The sequence below is a fragment of the Pseudonaja textilis genome, chromosome 12, assembly GCF_049901715.1.
Source record: "Pseudonaja textilis isolate UNSWEBS1 chromosome 12, rPseTex1.2, whole genome shotgun sequence".
Classification (NCBI taxonomy): domain Eukaryota; kingdom Metazoa; phylum Chordata; class Lepidosauria; order Squamata; family Elapidae; genus Pseudonaja; species Pseudonaja textilis.
The window spans coordinates 810,296-835,945 of NC_142001.1; the positions used below are offsets into that span (position 1 = coordinate 810,296).

Genomic DNA, 25,650 nt, shown 5'->3' on the forward strand with positions numbered 1-25,650 from the left:
ATCCAAGAATATCAGTCAATTAGGAAAAATGGAGGAACAGCAATACTTTCCAACAGAAGGAAACAGAGATTCACTCTCTTCTGAGACTCAGACTAAACAACCCAGGTTTCTGGCTCTGTCTTATGGCCATTTGAGAAACCACACCCAATTACAGTGTTTGCATTTTCTTAAAGAGAGTTTTAAAATGTTTATCCTGGTTTATATATTGTCCAACCCAAATACCCGTTAGGTGACTTATATTCTTAACATTCTCCCCTTTTGGGTAAAACAATATATATAACCTTACATTCCAAGTCCATAAGCCTCACAGCAAGCCTTACGCTTTATAGAGCCTTGGGCCTTTGTAAAATGATCTGCTATATTGTTTTCTGACATACAGTATTCCAGTTTTATCATCTTACTTTGCACACATTGTCTCACATTTAAATATCTTAAATCTGTGTGTTTCGTTCTTGTTTTAACAGCAATATTTGAAGCCATCTGTATTGCTGATTGGTTGTCTTCGTAAATAACAAAAGAATCTGTTACATCAATTCCCATATCAATTAATAATTGCTTATATGAAACTAAATCTGTACATAGTAAAGACAAACATGAGAATTCAGCCTACATTATTGACAAACTTAGATGTTTCTGTCTAATAGACCTCCATCCAATCAATGCCTTTCCCAATAATATTACAGTACCCGATGTAGATTTTCATGTATTTATGTCCGTAGCAAAACTTGCATCAGCATATGCAGTTTAATTCAGTTCATCTTTAGGCTCCAAATACAATGCATAATGCACTGTTCATTTCAGATATCTTAACACACGTTTAGCAGGTTGCCAGTGCCTTTCAGTTGACTCAGTGTTAAATCTCACTAATTGATTAACACAGTATGCAATATCTGGCCTTGACCAATTACTGAGATAAGATAAACTACCAATCAAGGACTGATAGTAAACAAGACAAAGCCAAAAAAGAAGAAGGGAAGAAGAAAAAAAGAAAAGACAAAAAACAAAACAAAAACCAAGAAAAATAAGTTTCTTCAAATTCCACACCTTAGTCCAGCCGGAAAAAAAAAAGAAACCTCAATTTAGAAGAGGAAAAAGAAATAGTCCGCTGATGTACATTAAAAAAAAAGGAAAAAAGAAAAAACAAGATCCAAATGGGCAAGAAAAAAAATAAAATCCGATAGATCAAAATAAAATAAAAATAGAAAAAAAGAAATTCAGAGGCTTCCCTTTGCAAATAAATCAAGCTTAAAAGTAAGGACCTTAATGTTAGTGAGGGGGTTGGCAGAACTCAAAAAAGAACAACAACAACACTGCACTCTATTTAATTATCCAAGGCTCTAATTATAACTCCCTTCTCTTTCCCACAAGTTTCAAAGCTGAGCCATGTATATCCAGAAAGACACCTGTAATAATATTCCACAAAGTGCTTTCCTCTATCTTATCAGGGATGTCCTTGAGAAGAAGAGTCTGTTTTTAAAATATTTCCGAGCCTCTAGGTGGCAGTGTTACAAAGTATCATAGTTCTCACTTTCCCCCTCCTCTCTTAAGGGAAAGCCGGCTTACAATACACAAAACAGAAACACAAAATTCAAACAAAATCAAGAGAAGCCTCTATCCCAGAAAAAAAAAATAAAAAGTCCAGAAGAAGAATAAAACATATGAATATATAAAAGAAAAAAGAAACAGTCCAGTTATCCAATAAATAACAATAAAGTCCGGAAGCAAAGAAAAAAAAATGGATTCTCTCTTTGACGTTTCCCTAAAAAAAACGCCGCTAAGTCAATTTTGCCAAAAAAAAAACAAAACTCACACAGATTTCTTCAGATAAATAGAGTAAACTTTCAAAACTCAAAAAATTAAATAAAGAAAAAAGTTCTCACCCAACCGACAAACTCTTTCTTAAACTCTTTCCGTCTGGAGCCGCCCCGGCTTCAGCAGCATGGGGGCTGCCTCTCCGCCGCTGGCAAGAAGAGCTTCACCCGGGCTCTCCAGGGATTTTGCGGTATCCCCGGAGTCCTCAGGGTATGCTCTTCACGATGGCTGTCCCTACGGGACAGCGTAGGTCCGTTGGACCGGCCGGTGGCGGAGATATCGGCTGCAATCGAGGAGCTCGATTGCAGACCGTATCGCCACGGCGCAAGCTCCTCCCATCTCCTCCCTTTGTCTTGTTTACTATTATTATTGGGTTTTTTATTTTTACTGTTACTTTTTTATATGGATTTTTTTTTCTTCTCTTTTTATTGGATTAAGGTCAGGAAGAATTTGAAGAATTTTTTCTTCCTTTCTTCTTTTTTCTCTCTCACTATTGGCTTTTTTATTGTTGGCCTTTTTACCTTGGATTATAATTTCATATTTTTCTCTCTTTTTTTGTGTGTGTGGATTAAAATTTGAAAAAACTTGAAGAGTTGGAATCACTTAAAATGAGTAAGAAATTTACATCTTCGGGTGCCTCTATGTCTGCTTCTGCCTCCCCACCATCTGGACAGCGTTCAATTCAGACATTGTTAAAGCAAGATAAAGAAAAAGAAAAAGAACAAGAAAGAGTATCCTTCCAGATGATTATGCAAGGAATTCAAGATCTTAAGATAAAAATGGATACTATTGAACAAAGAACAGGTAGGATGGAACAGATGATGGAAAAATATGAGGAGAGACTTCAAAACGTTGAAGAGGGAGGCAAACAAAGAGAGGAGAAAATTGGAAATATTGATAATAGATTAACAGTGATTGAACAAGAAAAAAGCGAGATGTTGAAGTGGGAGTTGGATAGATCAGAATTTTATCTCAGATTTCAAAATATAGAAGAAGAAAAAGGACAAGATCTGGCTGTGATAATGGTAGGAATTCTGGCGGAGGCGCTCGAGATAACAGAAGAGAAGATGATGGATGGAATAGATGAGATATATCGAGTTTTTACAAGATATGCGATGAGAAATAACTTACCCAGAGAAGTTCATATTAGATTTATTAAAAAATCTTTGAAGACACAAATATTGCAAGCAGCAAGAGAGAAACCATTGAAATACAAAGGTAAAGAAATTTTGGTTTTAAAACAAATACCTAGAAGAGTGAGAGAGATGAGAAGAGAATATCGATTCCTGACTAAAAGGTTATTGGAAAAAGAGGTGTCTTACAGGTGGTTGATTCCAGAAGGGTTGATGTTTACGTGGCAGGAACAGAGACATAGAATTGATTCAATCGAGAAAGCAGAACTGTTTTGTGCAGAGGTTTTTGGAGGGAGAGAAGGAGGAGCAGGAAAGGAGGTCCCATCAATTGAATCCCAAGAGGAACAAATGGAGGTTGGAAAAGAAGTAGGTGGACAAGTGGATACTAAAGATCAACGTGAGGCAAGACCCACGAGAGTGGTTAAATCTAAATATAAAATATAATTATGGAAGAGAAAAAGTTGATTACAATGAATATAAATGGACTGAATTCAGCTGCTAAGAGAAGGAAGACTTTCCATAAATTAATGAAATTAAAGTTTGACATAATTTGTTTACAAGAAGTTCATATTAAAAAGCAACATGAACAATTGTTATTACAACCAAAACTAGGGAAATTGTTTACCTCTTTGACACAATCTAAGAAAAGAGGGGTGGTTTTATATATTAAAGAGGCCATTCCAGCAAAAAATGATTTATACAGATGATGATGGGAGAATATTAATGGTAGAAATAATGGACAATAATAGAAAGATACTTTTGATTGCAATTTATGCACCGAATGATAAACAGGAAGAATTCTATAGAAAATTACATACTAAGACTGCCGAACTTGACTATGCTAATGTAATTATGATGGGAGACTTTAATGGAATTGTGGATAATAAACTTGACTATATTGCAACAGCAGTAAAGCATAACAGGAAAACTCTTCCTAAATCCTTTTTTAAAATGATAGATGAATTAACTTTAAAAGACATATGGAGAGAAAGAAATGATAAATCTAAACAATTTACGTTCTATTCAAATAGGCATCTATCATGGTCCAGACTGGATATGATTTGGATCTCAACAGATTTAATGTCTAGTATTCAAGAAGTAAATATTGAAACAAGTACTTGGGCTGACCATAACCCATTGACAATTGAATGGAAGGGACAAAGGAAAAGATCGAGATGGACATTAAATAATTCTATTTTAAAGGATAAGGAATTTATACAATGGATGGAGAAAGAATTGGCCTTCTTCTTTAAAGAGAATAGAAAAGAAGACACCTCAACACAGAATGTTTGGGACACAATGAAGGCCTATGTTAGAGGCTTGATAATAGACTATACAAGAAAAAGAATAATAGGAAAAGGCGAACTCTTAAAGCCTTGGATGATGAATATAAGGGACTTGAAAAAGAATTACAGAAAATGCCACACAGAAAAGATGTTAAAATGAAACTGGATATAACTAAACATAAAATGGACTTAATAGAGAAAGAAGAATTGGCACAGAAAATTAGGAATGCCAAACAGAATTATTTTGAGGATGCAAATAAGCCAGGTAGATGGCTAGCATACAAATTGAGAAAGGAGAAAGAGTCGAGGAAAATACCGCAGTTAATAGACACCAAGGTAAAATTTGTTATGGCAGCAAAGAAAAAAAAAGAGATTATTTATGATTTTTATAAGCATTTGTATAAGAAAGAAGACATTGATGAGGAGAAAGTTAAACAATACCTGCAGAATGCAAATCTACCTAAGATACCTAAAGAGATTGAAGAAATGCTAGAAAGCAATATAACAATGATGGAGTTAAGTCAAGCACTTAAGAAACAAAATAATGGAAAGGCACCAGGTCCAGACGGGTTTCCTGTAGAATTTTATAAAACCTTTCAAGAATCACTGTGTATTCTACTGTTAGAAGTTATGAATGAAGTTATGTTAAAAAAGATGATACCTAAAACATGGTCAGAGGCTTACATTACACTTATTCCAAAAGAGGAGGCGGACCTACTGCAAATCAAGAATTATAGACCGATTTCTTTACTAAATGCAGATTATAAAATTTTTGCTTCAATATTAGCAGAAAGACTTAAAAAGTACTTGAATAACTTTATCCACCCAGACCAAAATGGGTTTTTGCCAAAGCGACAAATCAGAGACAATATGAGAGTAATTCTGGACACCTTGGAATACTATGAGGCACATCCTGAAAAGCAAATGGCTTTGATATTTTTAGATGCTCAAAAGGCATTTTTGATAACGTGAATTGGAGATTTATGTTACTTTTAATGGAACAGATGGGCTTTGCTAGAAGATTTATTCAGGCAATAGAAGCAATTTACAATGAACAAACAGCTAAGGTAATGATGGAGGGAGAATTTACAGATCCTATTAATATAAGAAAAGGCACAAGACAAGGTTGCCCTCTTTCTCCCTTGATATTTGTATTGACTTTGGAAGTGTTGAACAGAAATATCAGAGAAGATAAAACTATAAAAGGAATGAAAATTAAAAAGGAAGAATTTAAACTACAAGCCTTTGCAGATGACCTAGTCTTTATCTTGGAAGACCCTATAGAAACAGCCTCGAAACTGTTGGAAAAGATAGAGGTCTATGGGGAGGTGGCTGGTCTGAAAATAAATAGAGATAAAACAAAGATTTTGTCAAAGAATATGTTGCTGAAACAAAGGGAAGAGTTGGCAGAACTGTTAAAAATTCAAGTTACAAACAAGGTTAAGTATCTGGGGATATATTTGACATCAAGATGTAGTACATTGAAGGAGAATAATTATATTAAACTTAAACAACAGATAGCCCAAGATTTGAAAAAATGGGAGAACTTACAATTGTCATTAATAGGAAGGATTTCAACAATCAAGATGAACATTTTACCCAGAGTCTTATTTCTGTTTCAAACAATACCAATTAGGCTTGGAAAAGAATATTTTGAGGATTTAAATAAAATTGTTTTGAAGTATATATGGCAAGGCAAGAAAGCAAGAATAAAGTTAAAGCTTTTACAGGATGTTAGATTTAGAGGAGGGTTGGGTCTGCCTAATTGGGAGTTGTACTACCAAGCTGCAAACTTGACGTGGGTTAAAGAATGGATAACATTAAGGAAAACTAGATTGTTGACATTAGAAGGTCATGATTTGTTGTTGGGCTGGCATGCTTTTTTATGGTACAAGGGAACGAAAACACAGGGGTATTTTAGGAGACATTATATACGGGAGTCTCTGTGGTTGAATTGGGAGAAGATAAAAAAACAGTGTTATTTGAAAATTCCAGTTTGGTTATCGACGATAGAAGCGTTCTCTTATCCTATAATTTATAAAAAGGAACAAACAGTTAACTATGGGGATTTATTAGATGAAAAGGGTGAACTTAAATCGATGCAAAAACTGGAAGAACAAGGTATACAGATGAATTGGTTTTCATACTTGCAAATACATTCAAAGTACTATGAGGATTCCAAAGCAGAGGGATTTTATGATAAGCAAACTGACTTGGATAAGATTTTGATGGGTACTGATGAAAAGGTGATTAAAAAATTGTATGGTTATTTATTGCAAATTAAGCTTGAGGAAGAACAAGTTAAAGAAACTATGATTGCGTGGGGGAGGAATTTTGGATATGGGATTGATTTAGAGAAATGGCAGAAATTATGGTCTAAAATTATAAAATGACAATGTCTACAGCCTATAAAGAAAACTTGTATAAGATGTTTTACAGGTGGCATTTTCCCCCGACAAGGATAGCAAGAATGTTCAAGAATAAATCCGAAAAATGCTGGAAGTGTCATCAGAAACCTGGTTCATACTACCACATGTGGTGGACTTGTGAGGATGCTAGAAAATATTGGACTAAAATCCACATGTGGCTGGAAAAAATGACGAAGAAGCATATAGACTTGAAACCGGAGTTTTTTCTATTGGGAATCCTACCAGATACTTATAGTAAAGAGTTGAAATATTTGATTATAAATGTATTGACTGCTGCTAGGATTGTATTTGCAAAAAATTGGAAAAGTGAAAAAATTCCATTGCAAGATGAAGTTGTAAAGAAAATTTTGGAATGTGCTGAGATGAGTAGATTGACTTTTGAAATTAGAGAGCAAGAAGATAAACAATTTTATTTAGTTTGGGATCTTTTCTATCAATGGTTGAATGATGAAATATTAAAATATAAAAGTTAGATAATAAGGAATAATAATGTCTTTATTTTCTCTTTCTTTTTATTGGTTTTTGATACTATATCTATATAATAGTTTTCTTTGTTTTGTTTTTTTTCATATTTGGGATAGAATTGGTATGATTATAAGATTTGTTTTAGAATAGGGTACTTAAAATATAGTTATCTCACAAAGGCATGATCGAATAAAAGTTTAGTCAAATTTTTCTTTTTTTTTTTTTAATGGCGATACTAGGATTTATAAATTTGTATTGATAAGAGTGTTATGTGAAGTGACTGTAATTGTGACTATGAGGTGAATGCACAAAACCGATGGACCAACTGACTTACTGTGTGTACAAAAATATGGGGGAGCTGATACTTTTATGTTTTGTTGTTGTGTTTTTCATGTCAAAAAAAAACAATAAAAATTTATATATAAAAAAAAAAAGGACTGATAAATGTTCTTATCAAAAACAGGACTTTGAACATCACTATGGCTAAACTCCTGGCTCATTGGTGTTTTAGCTGGCTTACAAAGTTCCATTTTAAAACTTTTTAGTAATTGGTTAATTTTATCTGCCTGTGAGATCTTGTATCCTCCCATAGTTTTATCTATCTTTAAACCAAGATATTGTTTGATTTATCCTAAATATTTTATCTTAAATTTCTTTTCTAACAGTGAGATTATTTTAGTAGCTTCTTGTTCAATTTTGGTGATTAATGCTATGTCATCAGTAAATAATAGCAATAATGAAATTACACCATTACTTTCTCTTTTGAAAAAACATGGATCAGCCAAACCAGCTACAAAACCTATTTTAGTTAATTCCTTAACTATACATTGGTTCCACTCATATCCTGATTGCTTTAAACCATAAAGACTCTTTTTCAATTTCCAGCAGTCATTATTATCAGTATTATCATTTTTAAGACCTAAAGGTTCTTTTAAATATATAGTGTGTTGCAACGGTGCATGCAGATATGCTATCTCTACATCCAAATGATTTATAATGTATTTCTCCTTAGCTGCCCACACTAATGCTGCCTTTAATGTAGTAGCCTTCAGACTAGGTGCAAACACCTCATCATAGTCATTTGCTGTCTGATTAAATCCTTGTGCTATTAACCTGGCTTTATGGGCAACAGTCCCATCCACACCTGTCTTTAGTTTATATATCCATATATTATATATCCATATATATATATATATATATTTAGTTTATATATCCTATGGCATGTTTACCTGGTGGTAACTTAACATTTTCGTATATCTCCAGTCTTTTTAATGATCCCAGTTCCTTATCCATTGCTTCCTGCCAAGCAGCCTGATCCTGATACAGTTTTGGTTCATTATAGTTATTTGGAACTGTATTCACTTGGCATACAACACTAGCCTGATATCTATCAGGTGGTCATGTTGCTCGGGTTGAACACAAGGCTAATTGGTGGACTCTCCTGTGCCACCTGCTCCTGTTCTTCTACCTCCTCCTGTGCCTTTTCTCCTACTTCCTCTTATTCTTCCTCTTTAATGACTATTTGGGGTTTACTGATTTTATCTTTGGGGACTATTTGGGTGTCAATAATAATATCATTGCTGGATTCCTGTTCCTGTTCCAGTTTATCCTACCCAACGTGCTAAAGAAATTTTGCATTAGCACTACAATAAACATGAGCTGTGCCTTGATCCCAGAATCTAAATGATCTATGGTTGGCCTCGTAACCTACAAAAATATAACTTCTTAGCTCTATGTTGCCCTTTCAGTCTTACTTGTGAGGGAATATGCACCCATGCTGGAGCTCCAAATGTGTGTAGGTAACTTAAATTTGGTTTTCTGCCATGACAACGAGTGAATGGCAATTCTCCAGTTGTTGTATTAACTACATTGTTTAAAACATGGTTACTAGACATTATGGCCTCACCCCACAGTGTTTCAGGTAAACCTGAGTCAGATAACACAGTGCGAGCCATGGCTTGTAATGTTTGCCCTCTTCATTCTACAAATGAGTTATGTTGTGGTCTGTAAGGTGCAGAACATTTATGCTCAACACCAGCCAATTTCAGCATTGTTTGGAATCTTTTGTTAACAAACTCAGTCCCATTATCAGTAACTAATGTAATTACTTTATTTTTCATTTTTCTCTCAGCAAACCTTAGCCAGTTAAAGAAATGTTGAAATGTTTCTGTTTTGTTTTTCATAAGATAGCAGAAACCGTATCGTGAGTAATGATCCATAATACTCAAAATATAACAGGCACCTCCTAAACTTGGTTTCTTAGGACCAATTATGTCAGCAAAAACAACTTCTAAAGATTCTCTGGTCTTAAGTAACCTTACTCTTTTCTTGACTACAAGCATTACAGTTTAAATACTTACTACAGGGTTTCAATTTTACTCCTTCTGACAATTCAACAGTTTGTTTGAGCATTTTGAAATTAATGCGCCCTAGACGTCTATGCAATAAATGTATACATTCATCATGTGGCTTAACATTGTTATAAACTGAGTTAGCCATCTTCAATTGATCATCATGTATCACATATAAATCATTCTCTAGATTAGCAGTAACACTTTTACCCTCTTTTTCTATTATACATTTATCTCCCCTAAAGGTTACTACATAACCAAGATTAACTAAAGCCCTTACTGATAATAAATTAAATTTCAGTTTAGGTACATATAACATAGTTAAATGTTCGTTTATACAAGAACAATATGCAGTACCTTCACCTGATTCTTTAATTTTCCATCCATTTGCCAATGATACATGTTTACTCGTGGACATCTTTACAAACCTTTTTCTATCTTTAGTAATGCATTGCAATGCTCCACTATCAACAACCCACAAATCATGGTTTACAGTTGAATTGCTAGACATAGCTAAACTAACATTCTTTTTGACCTTCTGGTGTTTACTAGTATTCTGTTGTTTTCCCTTCTTACAGAATCTAGCTATATGTCCCTTAGCCCCACAAGAAAAACATTTTCTAACAGTATAGGTAGTTGAAGACAAATCCTCTTCTTGTGGTTGTTCCTTCCTCAGTTGGTCCCTATCCAGCTGTCCTCTTGCTTCTTCTAACAACCTTCCAGTTATGTCAGTCAATGTCAGTTCATCTCTGAACTGTATCTCCAGTGAAGATACATAATCATTATAACTTTCATCCAATGAGGAAAAAATGCTGTAAACTTAATGGAACTCTGAAAATATCAGTTCCTTTTCATGTAGCTCTTGAAAAGTTCTTTTCATGAAATTCAAATGAGCTAACATATCTCCACCTTTCAGAAGACGTGCTCTAAACAGTTTACGTGTAAGATGTATGTGTGCACCTACACTGTCATGAACATAAATCCTCTTCAAATTCTCCCAACACTTAGCAGCAGACTCTTCTCCACGAATATGGACTAGCTGCTGGTCACTCAGTGTTAGTCCAATTATACAAAGAGCTCATTTGTTGTTCTGGTTACAGTCAGCAAGCTTCTTGGCATCATCCTCATTATTTGGATCCCAAGCATTTACATCCGGTGGGTCTTGAACTACATTCCATAACCCTTCTTTATGCAGAAGTAGACTGTACTTCATAGACCAGGAAACATAGTTTGTTCCATCCAACTGGCTTATCAGTGATAGACTGGTTGAAGTGTCTTGTGCCATCTTTACCAGTATAGTAACCCACAATTAAACAGTAAACAGCTGTCTGTATACAGTACTGTGTATTCACACTAACTCTCAGTTATCTGAGCCTGGTATGGCCTGGGCCCATAACCAGTGTTGAGGTAATTCCCCGTTAGGAGAATGAGCACATACAGGGAGACGTATTTGAGAGTAGTATTTGAATAATACACACACACAGCACACAGATACACTGTACAGTAAATGCAGGTTTTTACTTCCAGAAAGGTTTAAGCAAAGTCCAAACAAGCAATCCAAAGTCATTCACAGGTAAATCAGTCAGTTTTTCAATCCAGGGATAATCCAAATATCAAAGTCCAGTGTCAAAAACAGTTCGGCATCAGACTTACATCAAATCCAAAATATCATTCAATTAGGAAAAATGGAGGAACGGCAATACTTTCCAACAGAAGGAAACAGAGATTCACTCTCTTCTGAGACTCAGACTAAACAACCCAGGTTTCTGGCTCCATCTTATGGCTATTTGAGAAACCACACCCAATTACAGTTTTTGCATTTTCTTAAAGAGACAGTTTTAAAACGTTTATCCTGGTTTATATATTGTCCAACCCAAATACCTGTTAGGTGACTTACATTCCTAACACTTCCTTCCTTCCTTCCTTCCCCAATTCCAAATGTCAATAAACCCTCCATCATAAAGAGAAGCATGTTTTGATCCATCTCTTTGTTCAAAGACAAGGAATCTCAGGCAGTGTGAATATATTCATGCGAATGCATGGACCTTTAATTTGGTCAACCAAAGGCTAGGTTATAAATCTTAAAGCAAACAAGTGCATAATTATATGGCTCATGCTAGCCCATTGTTGAAAAGAATTCCAATTCCAAAGGAAGGGACCACATCATTTCCCAAATAACATTGAATGAACTCTCATCAGTTAGCAGATAAATAGTAACAGGTAATGGGAACTGCAGTCCAACAAAATTGGAAAATTTGTATTTTCCTTAGCTCTGCATTAGAGTAAATATGACAGAATTCTCTGACTCTGGGTGTGTATGTGGATGTGCCCATAATATTGCAGAACAAAAATGAAATTTCTGTGGCATCAAGTGAGTAATTTTCCCCACTAAACCAAGACTCAACTTAGAAAGAAGATCAAAGCCACCGGGAAGGAAGTCACTTTGAATACTCATGAAGAAAGACTTCCATTGTTTCTGAGATTCTATAATTTAATTCCCTTCTTATTGCAAAAGCCTGCCTATTCTGAATCAATCAGCTTTCTTGGGTTTAAATTAAGGTGCTCAATAATAGTATAATTGTAATTATCTATTGCTATTCATCATATTTTCCCTAAAGGTATTTCCCAAATATTGGGTGCTCAAAAGCATTAACAGACATGGATCACCTAGTACAGCAGCCCCTAACTGGTTCTGTGGAGAGAGGTTTTTCCACAGACCAGACAGGGTGTGGTTTTGTGTGCTGCCTGCATCTCATGGATGGAGCTTCATTTGTTTGCGCAGACCGGTTTTTGGCATGCTGCAGACCAGTGCCTGTCCATGGATCCAGGGTTGGGGACCCCTGACATAGTACACTTATGGCTTCCATTCAAAGGAATAAAAAAGATAAAGGACTTCCCTGTCCAGTCTTTTTAGCCTCTAGCCAGTGCTGCTCATCTTGGTTTCTTAGCCAAGAGTACCAGTGTTGTCTGAAGACACTTCTGTGATTATGTGACCAGCATGACTATATGCCGAGGCACGCAGAACACTGTTACATTCCCACTAAAGTGGTACTTATTAATCTACTTGCATTTGCTTGCTTTTGAACTGCTAGGTGGCAGGAGCTGAAACAAGAGACGGGAGCTCACCCCCATTGTGCAATGCTCAGGTCTCAAACCCAGGCTGCCAGCTTTCCAGTTGACAAGCTCAGAAGCTGTAACTTCTGAGAGACCACCCTCTAAAAACAAGAACAAAACACTTGCGTGGAGCCATCTTTTGAGCCATCTAATTCCTAGTAATTAGAACCCCAGCCATTTCGCACCTGTTCTTCTCAGAACATTAGCTACTCTTCTCTTTGTGATGCAAACAGCAGTGACTGCTGCCACTGGCATGACAAGTTGGGGAGTAGATGGTGGCCATTTTAGCAGGTTAATTTTGAGTTTCATTGGAGGTTCACTTAGTCATCGTGCTTCTTGTGTCCAAAAAGGAACATCAGAAAAAACAAGGGTAAAAGATCTACTGATTGTAAAAGGGCAGGAGAAAGCAATAAGATGGAAAGGATTAGTTTCAAATTTGGGAGTACCTGGCTTTGAATAAGGAATAGCTTGCCTTTTGAATTATTTAATGAATTACCCCCACCCACCCACCCCAATGTTTGATTAGATTGAAGGCATCATTCCTTGGGTGACTGGGCAGGGTTTCAGTAGAGAGATAGGAAAGAGGATTTTCAAGCAATTTGTCTCAACATTCTTGAATTATTTAGGTTATAATTTAGTGGTGGGATTTTTTTACTACCAGTTCTGTGAGTGTGGCTTGGTGGGCGTGGCAGGGAAAGGACATTGTAAAATCTCCATTCCCTCCCAACACCTGGGGGAAGGTTACTGCAAAATCCACATTCCCACCCCACCCCACTAACCTGCTTTCTAGCTCTGTTCTCCTATGCAGGGCAACAAAAAAAGACTCAGCCAATCATCTGGGACTCAGGAGGCAGAGAATAGATGGGGGCGGGGCCAGTCAGAGGTGGTATTTGCCAGTTTTCTGAACTACTCAAAATTTCCACTAATACCGGTTCTCCAGAACTGGTCAGAACCTGCTGAATACCACCTCTGTTATAATTACATATTTACAAGCTGCCTTTTCCTCTCTCTCTTTTTATTTATTCATAATATTGTTTCAGTGCTCTTTTTTTCTTAAGATAGATTTAAGCTTTTGAAGTACCTAAAAATATTGAAATGACTATATATATGGAGTTGTATTTCTTTCCCTTCTTCTTTACATTTAAATGAATATTTTGAATCAATGCACAAACGTTACTTATTTCCCACTGCATTTATAATGCAGGAGGACGTTCAGGATGATTTTATGGTTTTAGAATAAGCCACAGAATCGTGTTCAATCATAAGCCATGATTCACTAACATGATGTCCAGCTTCACATAACCACAACAGATCACATTAATCTAAATGTAATCTCATATACCACTAAAGAGAAGCTAATCTGAATTATAGGAATTTCAGATGATCCAAATCAGCAGACCAATACAAGACCTCTATCAGTCAGAGTAAGAAATCAAGTTTTGTTAAGAGTCACAAAAGAAGAAAAAGTATCCCCTGAAAGGGACATATAAATTTAAGAAGTCCAATTTCTGGATTCTAGACTCCAGATTAAGATTAGGTGGATTCTAAATTTCAGCCTATGAACTGCCATGCTGAAGCATTTCTCTTCCACATAAAGATATGGCTTGACCATAACTGGAACCAGTTTATCAAGAGGTTGCTATGTCCTTGTTTGTCCCACTGCTGAGCATAGCTGAGCTGAAGATTTAAAGGCCTTACCTGCTTCCCATCCAGGGTATACAGCTTTTTAACGACACCTGTCTCCAGCTTTATGGCTTCGGTAATGTCAGTAAGCACTTGCTCAAAAGAATGGGCTGTTTTCTTATTCAGGAGCACACGCACCGCCTTCCTTGGCTTCACTCCACTCCGGATAATGGTCACCAATTTGGGACGCACAAAATCCTTGTTCTCCTTTGCTTGGGCACTGTTGCTACTGGCCAGGGACTGAGGAGCTTTCATGTTGGCAGAGGTTTTCACATTAACTGACCAGTTTGGATTGACATTCTTGGTATACTCCACTTTCTTAAAGAAGTTGTCTGATGAACACACATAGCTTTCTCCTGTGAAGAACAGAAAATATAGGGATATTTATCAAGAGCATAAGCAAACTCTTTTCAGCAGGAAAGATAGTTATAGAGGTTTGGACATTTCTAAAGAGAGAAGTCAAATGTGGAATGCAGGTGACTTCTGAAAGACCATCTTTTCTGTTATCCATCCATCCATCTCTATCATCTTCTCTATCTGAGTCTATTTGGTCACCAAGAGTTAGCATCCCCTGTTTGAATACACCTAATGAAAATGCATTTATGTTTATTTGTTTATTTACTTGATTTACATGGCCACCTAGCTCAACACAGTAACTCTGGACATCTAACAATACATCAAAACATATGTACAGCACAACACAAAGATAAAGCCAATATCTCATTTTTACAGTTCATTGATTGATTTGATTGATCGATTGATTAATTCATTCATTCATTTGTTGTGTTTTGTTTGTTCGTTCATTCCTTCATTCCTTCATTCCAAGATGAAAGAAACATCTGCTAACTGCCCTGTCTTTCATGATGCAACATTCCCTCCAGTGGTCTGCAGTTCCTCTGTTTTTTCTATACTTCCATTAATTCCTAAGGGAAATCATGAAAAAAAATATTTTCCATGTCTATAATTTCCCAGAAGCAACTGTACACTCATTGCTCCTGGAGAAATAGTGGAAGGGTTTTTGCTTCCCTTGTAGACTCTGGAAAAATAGTTCAAACAGTTCCTTCTAATGCAGTGGAGAGTTTTGAGAGAGATAGTGGAGGAGTACTGAAGTACTTCAGAGCTCAGCAAAATGGTGCAATTGTAGACTTTATGACAGTCCAACACATTAGACCAGATTAAGACCCCAATGCCATGTAAGTGAGGATTACTTTATAGTAATAAGCATAGAAACAGAATTTTGCAAATCTGAAGGTGTTTCCATATCCCTAAATTTATCTTTTTGTGGACTATGGAGATGTTTGTCTGAGACATTTTCTCAAATTATTTTTTTAACCTGGGTTCAACCCCATCTTATTTAACTGTTGCCTTGGCAGCAGGTCTTCCTCCTTCTTCAAGGCCATTCCCTCTTCCCTCTCTATACTTTGGGCTTGACTAAATGTCCCCAAGAGGTGTCCACTAGAAAAAGTCAATATGGCAGCCATCACCATGCAATCAACTTTGTGTGCAGATAAACAAGGGGCAGAGCTTGGAATGCAGGGATGTAGGCAACATCTTGAGTTTTTTTAACCTGTTCTCATGGTCTCTTTAGGTGACAGTATATAGTACTGGTCTTCAAAAAAGAAGTTATCTTCTCACAACCCACTTTGGAATGATTTTGCAATACAGCTAGTCCTTGACTTACAACCACAATTGAGCCCAACATTTCTGTTGCTAAGTGAGAAAGTTGTTAAGTGAGTTTTGCTCCATTTTATGATATTTCTTGCCACAGCTGTTTAAGTGAATCACTTCAGTTGTTAAGTTAGTAACATGGTTGTTAAATGAATCTGGCTTCCCCATTGACCTTTCTTGTCAGAAGATAACAAAAGTCGATCATACGACCCTGGGACACCACAATCATGAGTCAGTTGCCAAGTATCTGAATTTTGATCATATGACCATGGGGATGCTACAATGGTTGTAAATGGGGAAAAAAGGCATAAGTCACTTTTTTCCATGCCATTGTAACTTCAAAGTCCACAAGTCTTAAAGTTGCCAAGTTTGGAGACCCCTAATATAGGGGAAAAAATCTTACCTTAAATGTGGAAAAAAAAATTGAGGCTAAATTTGCTGCTCTCAAAGAACAATTTCCTGGAACATAACCATTTACCTAGTGCCATGTTTATATTATACTGAAACCACTGAAAGAGAAAAGATCTGAAGGCAGCTGCAGTGAAAGACTCTTGTCAAATAACACAACTGCTGTCATGGATGTAATTAATTTTTGACATTGCAATGTATCTAACCAACCCAACCTTATATCTACTAATTACAGGGGAAAGAGAAACCATTTTAGAATAATGATCAGCCAGGGCCTTTCCATGCCCATCTCCCCAAACAAGCATGATAATCTGTAATCCGCCAACACAAAGGAGGCAATCAAAGTTCTGATGCTGAAATAATTCTACATATAGTACAGGAAGTATTATCATTTGTCGCCCTTTGTAGTATATGCACCTCCACATCTCAAAGTCCACAGTTGCTATCTTCAGCAATTCTGTCTCTTAATGGCATTTCATCTGATATTCATCTTGTTCCCTGATTTTGCTTTTAATACATCCTTTTAATTAAAAAAAACCAAGGAAGGGGTCTTTTGCAAAAGAAAACACTGATTTCATGTCTTCTGTATTCTTAGAAAAATAAAATGGTGGACAGCCACCTGCTTATTTAAACGTGTGCCTGCTTACCTAGAAGAAGAAAAAAGACATTAGGGGTCATGAGGGTCATACAAGGATAACATTGTTGGGCAAATTCCCCAATGAATGTTGGGGTATCATGATGAGCATGACATCATTGTGGCTTGTACCTGAAATCTATGTCTATGGGAAAGTAGAAAGTATGCTAGCAGGGGAAGTTTATAGAACAGCAAGAAGGAATATTCATCCCAGCCAGTTTGGTCTAGTGGTTAAGGCATTAGTGTATAAACCAGGAGATGGTGAGTTCTAGTCCTACCTTAGGCATGAAAAAGGAAATAAGGAAAGGAAAAAGAAAAATAGAAAAAGGAAAGGAAAAGAAAAAAAAAGTTGACTGGTGACTTTAGACAAATCACCAGGAGATGGTGAGTTCAAATCCCACCCTAAGCATGAAAGTTAACTAAGTGACTTGGGCAAATCACAAGGAGACAGTGAGTTCTAGTCTTACCTCAGGCATGAAAGCAAGCATGTTTTTTAAGCTGCATGGACTTCAATGCCCAGAATTCCCCAGCCAGAATGGGAATTGAAGTCCTCATATCTTAAAGATGCTGAGGTTGAGAAACACTGCTCTAGAGACCCCCAACCATTGTGCTGAAAACAATAATGTGAACAGATTTTATACTGCCTCAGCAAGGCTGTGAGCCTGGAATACATGAATAAGGAAATTGTGTAAAATTGTTGACTCCAACAATATTGAAGATCCACTCCCTTGGTTGACTAGAGAATTCTGGGAATTGAAACCCACAGATCTTAAAGTTGCTAGGACTGGATACCCCTGCTATAGAATTTTCTTGAGGAATGAATTCAAATCACTTTCAGAAGGACAGATTCTTTGCTTGTGGGCTCTACTTTGATTCTCACTAGAATCTTGATGACTTTCAGGAATCTTGCTGAAGTTCCCTAACTGTTGCACACAAACAACTGGTTCTGCTAAATGAACATGCATTAAGGATTAAAACACCAAGAATCTTCTCTCAAGCTACAAAGACGTAATGAGAACCAATTTCATCCATCCTTTCACTCAAAAATCCAGTCCCAGTTTTCCTTGTATTTTAGCAGCCTCCATTTGTGTGGAAGGAAAAAAAGGTCTTTTTTAAAAAATGTATTTCTATTATCAGACCTTAGGGAGATAGGAAATACTTGTTGATGTCTTTCTATTCTATTCTATTCTATTCTATTCTATTCTATTCTATTCTATTCTATTCTATCCTATCCTATCCTATCCTATCCTATCCTATCCTATTCTTTGCCACCCATCTTGTGTGCAATGATTCTGGGTATCTTACAATATTGTTGTATGATTGATGGAATTGGGTGGGTCTAGTTTAATGAAAATAAGAACTAGGGGGTGATATGATAGAAATGTTCCAATATTTGAGGGACTCCTACAAACATGAGGGGGTCAATCTATTTTCCAAAACACCAAAAGGCAACACAACAAACAATGGATGGAAATTAACCAAGGAGAAAAGCAGCCTAGAACTAAGGAGGAATTTCCTAACAGTGGTAACAATTAACCAGTGGAACATCTTGTCTTCAGAAATTATGGGTGGTGCATCGCTGGAGGCATTAAGAAAGAGACTGGACAACATTTTATCTGAAATGGTATAGGGTTTCCTTCCTGGGCAGGGAGTAAGAGTAGAAGACTTCTAAGGTCCCTTCCAACTCTGTTATTCTATTAACATACATTATTAAAAGGTTTATTGGTCATTTATCTGCTCTATGTCCTTGACTGAAATGACATCTGCAAATACTGTATTATATTTATACCTTTTCCTCCAGGAGCTCAAGATAGGTCTAAAACTTGCTAGCAATTTCATCTAAGTGACCTCAACAACAATTGACAAGACTCTAGAATATAGTAAACATTCAGATTTTGGCATCTTCCCAAGCTACAGGGAAGCAATTGAGGATTTCCTCCTATTTTTGACTGAGCAATGACCGAGCTTCAGGGTTTGCATGACTCTTTACCCAACAATTGTGCCTCTCTGAACACTCAGTAGATTGTCAAGGAGAACTGATAGGTTGTGGCAAGAGCCTGATAGATTTTAATCAGGGATATGTTTTGTTGGGCAATTTAATCCATTGCCCAGAGAAGTCCTTCTCCAAAGGGCATTTGGAGATGGTGAATTTCTGTGTCATGTTTCTGCTCTATATCAGGAGCTGTGAATGATTGATGTGGCTGAACATTCACTCTGCTTCAGCTACATCCAGCTTGTTAAGGGCTGGGGGTGGTTACACTCAAAGTGGAATGAATGCAGGGCAATGAAGAGCCAAATTCTAGAAAAACCATGTTAAGTTGTTGGCCGTGCCTTCTTTCTTTATATTTACCATCATTGTTTGACAAGGATATGATATTCCAGTGATATGAGGTCCCCTGACTTGCCAAACATCTGTTGTGAAAATAAGGGAGATGAAAAATCTCAAAAGACATTAAGAAAAGGGATGTCAACTCCTCAATGGAAAGTTACAGAATTATAGAATCAGAGTTGGAGGGATCTTGGAAGTCTTTTACTCAGAACTCAGGAGACTCAACATCATTTCAGACAAATTGCTCTCCAATCTCTTCTGAGGAACCTCTAGTGATGGAGCACCTACAACTTCTGGAGGCAAGCAGTTCCACTGATTAATTGTTCTCAGTGAGAAATTTCTCCTTAATTCTAAGTTGGTTCTCTCTTTGATAAATTTCCATCTATTAATTCTTGTCATGTCCTCAAGTGCTTTGGAGAATAAGTCAACCCCCTCTTCTCTATGGTAGCCCCTTAAATATTGGAAGACTGCTAACATGTCGTCCCTTGTCCTTCTTTTTGTTAGATTAGACATACCCATTTCCTGCAACCATTCATCATACACTTTAGCTTCAGTCCCCTAATCATTTGTGTTGCTCTTTTCTGCACTCTCTCTAGAGTTTCAACATCAGTTTGTAAAGTGGTGACCAAAATTAAGTATTCCAAGCGTGGTCTTACAAGTGCAGTATAAAGCAGTAGTATCACTTCTCATGATCTTGATGCTATCCCTCTGTTGATGCAGCCTAGGACTGCATTGACTTTTATGGAAGCTGCAGCAATTTTCTGGCTCATATTTAAGTGATTGTCCACTAGGACACCTAGGTCCCTCTCACAGTTACTGCTATTTACTACAACCTTTTCCTCCTCTCAAATTATCTCCAGATTTTATGTATTCCTCCCCGAACAGGAAGAATATAACAAAATAACAGAAGTCCAAATCTAATATCTCTTTCACAGAGAAAATCATTGGCATTGTGATAACATCTAGCATTTTTTTAAAATGACCTTGCATCAGGATGGAGTTGGGAGTGACTGAATGGAGTTGAGCACTTACTGACCAGATGCCCTTCCAGATACCTACATAGTGGTCATAGCAGATTTTTTCTCTCTGTACCTAGAGAGAGAAATATCTGCTGCTACCTAGGATCGAACTCACATCCCCCTGATTTTGGTGTGAGAGCTCCACCTCTAGGCCACCACACTGCTTCTGTGGTGACATCTAGCATTAGCCTGTACTAAAGCTTTATACTTTTCTTCTACACTAATTAAGGCATGCAATTTTCTGTACAATAAGGAATTTGTGTATAGTCCAAGAACAAATACAGCTGAAAAATGCATGTCCATGAGGATAGCAGGAGCTGAGTTCAATTTGATGGAATATTTTTTATATATATAACCACTTTAGTGAAGATTTCCAAATATAGTAAGAATAGAATAGAATAGAATAGAATAGAATAGAATAGAATAGAATAGAATAGAATAGAATAGAATACTTTATTGGCCAAGTGTGATTGGACACACAAGGAATTTGTCTTGGTGTAAATACTCTCAGTATACATAAAGAAAAGATACATTCGTTAAGAATTAAGAATCATAACCTAGAACACTTAATGATAGTCATAGGGTACAATCAACAATCAAATCATACTAGGAAACAGTCAATCGTAAGGATACAAGTGACAAAGTTACAGTAAGGGAACTAATACTATTTCATATTATTTGGAAAAATAGTTCTGAAACTCAGTGCAAGGTTGATAAAACTAAGAGAAAAAACCTTTTGTTTTATGCTAGGGCACAACAGTTGGAGATAACTGGGCTTCTTGGAGAACAAATTTCATAGAAGCAGGCATAAATAGCAAAGAAACTTCTACAGAGGATCCCAAACGAATATTCTAGAACAGGAGTCTAACCTTAGCAACTTGTAGACTTGTAGACTTCAACTCCCAAAATTCCCCATGCTGGCTGGGAAATTCTGGAAGTTGGTTCACAAGTCTTAAAGTTGCTAAGGTTGGACACCCTTCTCCTAGAGCTATTGTGCCAACCTTGGTATCTTTCCAAATAGAACATAGAATAATAGAGTTGGAAGGGACCTCGGAAATCTTCTAGTTCAACCCCCTGCTCGAGCATGACTTCCAGGATTTCTGTCTAGTATGATTTGGAATTCTGGGAGAAATATCTGGAACATCTTCCCTTCCATGTCTCCTAATTCCAAAACCATACCTGGTGTTTGGCTTCCTCACATTCCATTTTTTAGACCATAGATTTCTTTGGACATAATGGTTTGCTATTTTTCTGTTTAAAGATTAGTCTTGCTAGAACCCAAATTTTATTTCTGTCTGTTTCAGAAAAGTGAAACAGATAGTGTCCCTTACTACTAGAATTAAACAGTAGACAACTAAACACTGAAAAAAGCTAGTGCTAATTTAGTGTTGGCAAAATTAATTTTATCCTCTCCCTCTTCTGCTGTTGCCTTGCCATCATGCCAAAATATTCTTACCTGTCCTCACTTGAGGGATCCTTGGTGCTCTCTGAGCTTGGTTGTTTTCTTACAGATGTTTCATTACCCAAAGTAGGTAAGGTCATCAGTGCTAGTCAGCAAGAAAACAACCAAGCTCAGAGAGCACCAAGGGCCTCTAATTTCAACCCTGAGATGCAAATATTAGTGAAGTATTAGTACTGATTTATACATCCTTAGAACAGCCACACTTGGAATACTACTTCCAGTTTTGGTCACCATGTTATAAAAAAGATGTTGAGAACAGCAATTAGGATGATTAAAGGCCTGGAGACTAAAACATATGAAGAACAGTTGCAGGAGTTAGGAATGGCCTTTCTAGAAAAAAGAAGGACTAAGGTGACATGATAACAGTGTTCCAGTATTTCAGGGGCTTCTAGCAGGGGTGGGATTCTACCAGTTCACACCTATTTGCTAGAACCAGTTGTTAACATTCTAAGCAGTTCGGAGAACCGGTTGTTAGAATAAATTACTGGCCTAATCCTGTCAGGAAGGCAGGAAGGAAACATTCTGGTGTTGCTTACAGAAACTGGTACTTTGCTTTTGTGGAATGACCATTCAAAGTTACAATGGCACTGAAAAAAGTGACTTATGACCATTTTTCACACTTAGAACTGTTGCAGCATCCCCACAGTCATGAGAGGCCAGGCGAGGAGATGGTGCCTCGAAGTGAGTGATATTGAGTTGGCCACACCCAGCTAATAACATGACCACCAAGCCATGTCCACCCAGTCACATGATCACCAAGCCACGCCCACCATCTAAGCCATGCCCATAGAACCGGTTGTTAAAAAATTTGAATCCCACCCCTGGCTTCTAGGGTCAACTTATTTCCCGAAGCACCAAAAGGCAAGACAAGAAACAATGGATGGAAACTAATCAAGGAGAGAAGCAACCTGGAATTAGGGAGAAACTTACTAACTGTGAGGACAATTAACCAATGGAATGGGATACTACCTATCTGAAATGGTATAGGGTCTCCTGCTTGAGAAGGGGGTTGGACTATAAGACCACCAAGGTAGCTTCTAGCTCTATTCTGATTGATTGGTTATTCCAAGTATCTACCTTATACAATCCACAATATTCAAGTAACCCTTGACTTACAACCCTTGACTTACAACCATTCATTTAAGGACCATTCAAAGTTACAACCTCACTGGAAGAAAATGACTTATGGTCAGTTCTCACACTTAGGACCATTGCAGCATCTCCAGTTATGTGATCAGATTTTGGGTGATTGGCAACTGGCATGCATGGAACATGGTTGCAGTGTCCTGGGATTGTCACTTGCAACTTTCCTAGTGAGCTTCTGACAAACAAAGTCAGTGGGGAAAGGCAGATTTGCTTAATGAATGCATGATTCACTGTAGTGATTCATTTTAAGAATCATGGCAAAAAATGTCATAAAGTGAGGCATGATTGACTTAATAACTGCATTGCTCAGAATTGAAATTTTGGGCTCATTTGTGGTTGTAAGTCAGGGACTACTTGTATTCTCCAACTTTCCTTGTTCTATCACAATGCACTGAATTATGTACACCTTCTAAATCGTTTAACTGGCTCCCTCTTGTCAAGTATGTAGTGTGAACTCTACTAGAGCAGTCTGAGGCGGGAAGTCATAATTTTCTACGATGTCAGATAGCTTGAAACTAGCTTCAAATTCACTAAACATCCTCTACTTTTAATTCTGGATTTCAAGTAGAGGAAACATCTTCAGACTCATTTTTTTAAAACATAGAAACCAAACTTCCCTACTATATGTGACCTCAAAAATACGGTAGTGTGATTTCCTGATATTTTGAGGTTGGAAAAATAGGTTACAGTAAATAACATGAATCTCCTCTCCCTCACCCCCCACCCCCCAAAAAAGAAGAAAAAATATTTGGCTTATGACTGACTGATAGAAGACTACAATTAAAAATATTAATTACAATCATGAAAAGTTTACCAATTTCTTTTTGTACTGAACTTCAGTCAGAGACAAATATTCTAGGATGATGGTGAATTTAGCACCAGCTGCCTTCTATGGTTATTTTGAGAACATTAAGGAACGTGGTTCCTTACACTTCAGTTCCTTAGATAAAGCCATTCATGTATAATAGGAATAATCAATGTGAACTGTTTCTCTTTGTATTTTTTATTCTGGCCTACCCACCTATGATATTCTGCTGATTCCTCAGCCAAATATTAATCAGCTCAAGTTGGCTAAGCACTGCCATCTGTATTTCAGCTATGAAATGTTTATAGTTTCACTGCCAGGAAATTATAGATCACCTCTAAATCCACACCTAGTGTTACATCATAACATATTTGTTTGGGTTTGCTTACCTGATTGGGTCAACCCAATAAATTGTGATGTATTCATGGTTAATCAAACTTGTACTAAATGAACACTATGAGTGACTCGGGATAAGCAGATGTTGTTTGGTTAAAGGTATAAAAATATGGAATGCTTCACAAACTTGTCAGTCAGATATCCAGACTGGGTTTGGCATTTTTGTCTATCTACTGAATCCTTAACCAAAGACCTGGGATAGGCAAATTTGAATATTTGATGGTGTTATTGTTTCAGGATGGAAGCTGTTCCAAATAAAGCTGCCTTCTGCAATTGACTAATGGCAAATTTGTCAATGCCTATGGTGTTCAAGTGGTGCTCCAGTTGTTTTGGGATTGTATTAACCTTGCTTGCCTTTGACATAGTTATTCTATTTCTATTATTATTATTATTATTATTATTATTATTATTATTATTATTATTATTATACACAAAAAACAACAGTGTACACAGCAAACAAGATAACTATGCTGGGTTTCGTATCACAAATCACTAGTCAAACACTTCCCATTTAGGACTGCGTGATGTATCGGCGAATTATGCAAGCAAATAATAATAATAATAATAATAATAATAATAATAATAATAATAATAATAAGTAGTAGTAGTTAATCTTTAGTGAGATTCACAGCCTTTGGGGCTGGTTGGCAGCTCAACAGCTCGAGTCCTAACCAAGGACCTAGGAACTGTTAAGGTAGTGTCAGAGGATATAAGCTGTTTTTATTATTATTATTATTATTGTTGTTGTTGTTATATTTTATTCATTAAACATGAAACTCAGTCAACTGAACATTTAAAAATGTATAACAAATATTATTGACTGGTACTGATGGTTGATATAGGATGCTGCCAGCATCCTAGTATGAACCAAGCATCTTCTTAAAATGTATGTTGTTCTGAATAACACAGTCTTTTGCAGTTCCATTGGTGCTACAGCAGGAAAATTCTTGGACATGGTACCAAGTGCCCCGATGACAATGGGTATCACTGTTACATGTTTCGTCCATAATCACATGTTTCGATGGCCAGGTCGTGATATTTCATGATTTTCCAGTTTTTTTTCTTTGACTCTGGCATCTCCTGTACAGTGATATCAATAAATTGTACTTTTTGGTTTTCAACAACTGTGATATCTGGTGTGTATTGTTGTTGTTGTTCTTATTATTATGATGATGATTATGATTAAATCTTTAGTGAAAAAGTCAAAGGATATAAGCTGTTCCAAGTGGGGTGGCTTTTTGTAGAATCAGGGTATTCAAGTCTGATAAATTCAGAATTTCCAAATAGCGAGGTAGCCCTCGCTAGGTATTGCCAGCGTATTTAGGTATTGCTCCAAGGGCTCCAATTACAATTGGGATAATACACGATTTCTTTTTCCAAAGTCGCTCAACTTCAATTTGTAAGTCCAAATACTTTGTGATTTTTTCTTGCTGCGTGTCTTCAATTCGTGCATCACCAGGTATTGCAATTTCAATGAACCAAACCTTTTTTTTTTTCAACTATTGTTATG

At 36.7% G+C, this 25,650-nt stretch overlaps 1 protein-coding gene across 4 annotated transcripts in view; it reads right to left on the minus strand.

Annotated features, from left to right (window-relative positions):
* DCX (doublecortin) overlaps positions 1–25,650 on the minus strand; it is a 195,250-nt gene that overhangs the window by 63,577 nt on the left and 106,023 nt on the right. For all 4 annotated transcript variants that reach the window (XM_087940843.1, XM_087940842.1, XM_026703182.2 and 1 more), the window contains exon 3: positions 14,289–14,629. In XM_087940843.1, the coding sequence (XP_087796969.1) occupies positions 14,289–14,629 (341 nt within the window). The remainder of the gene's footprint in view (positions 1–14,288; positions 14,630–25,650) is intronic.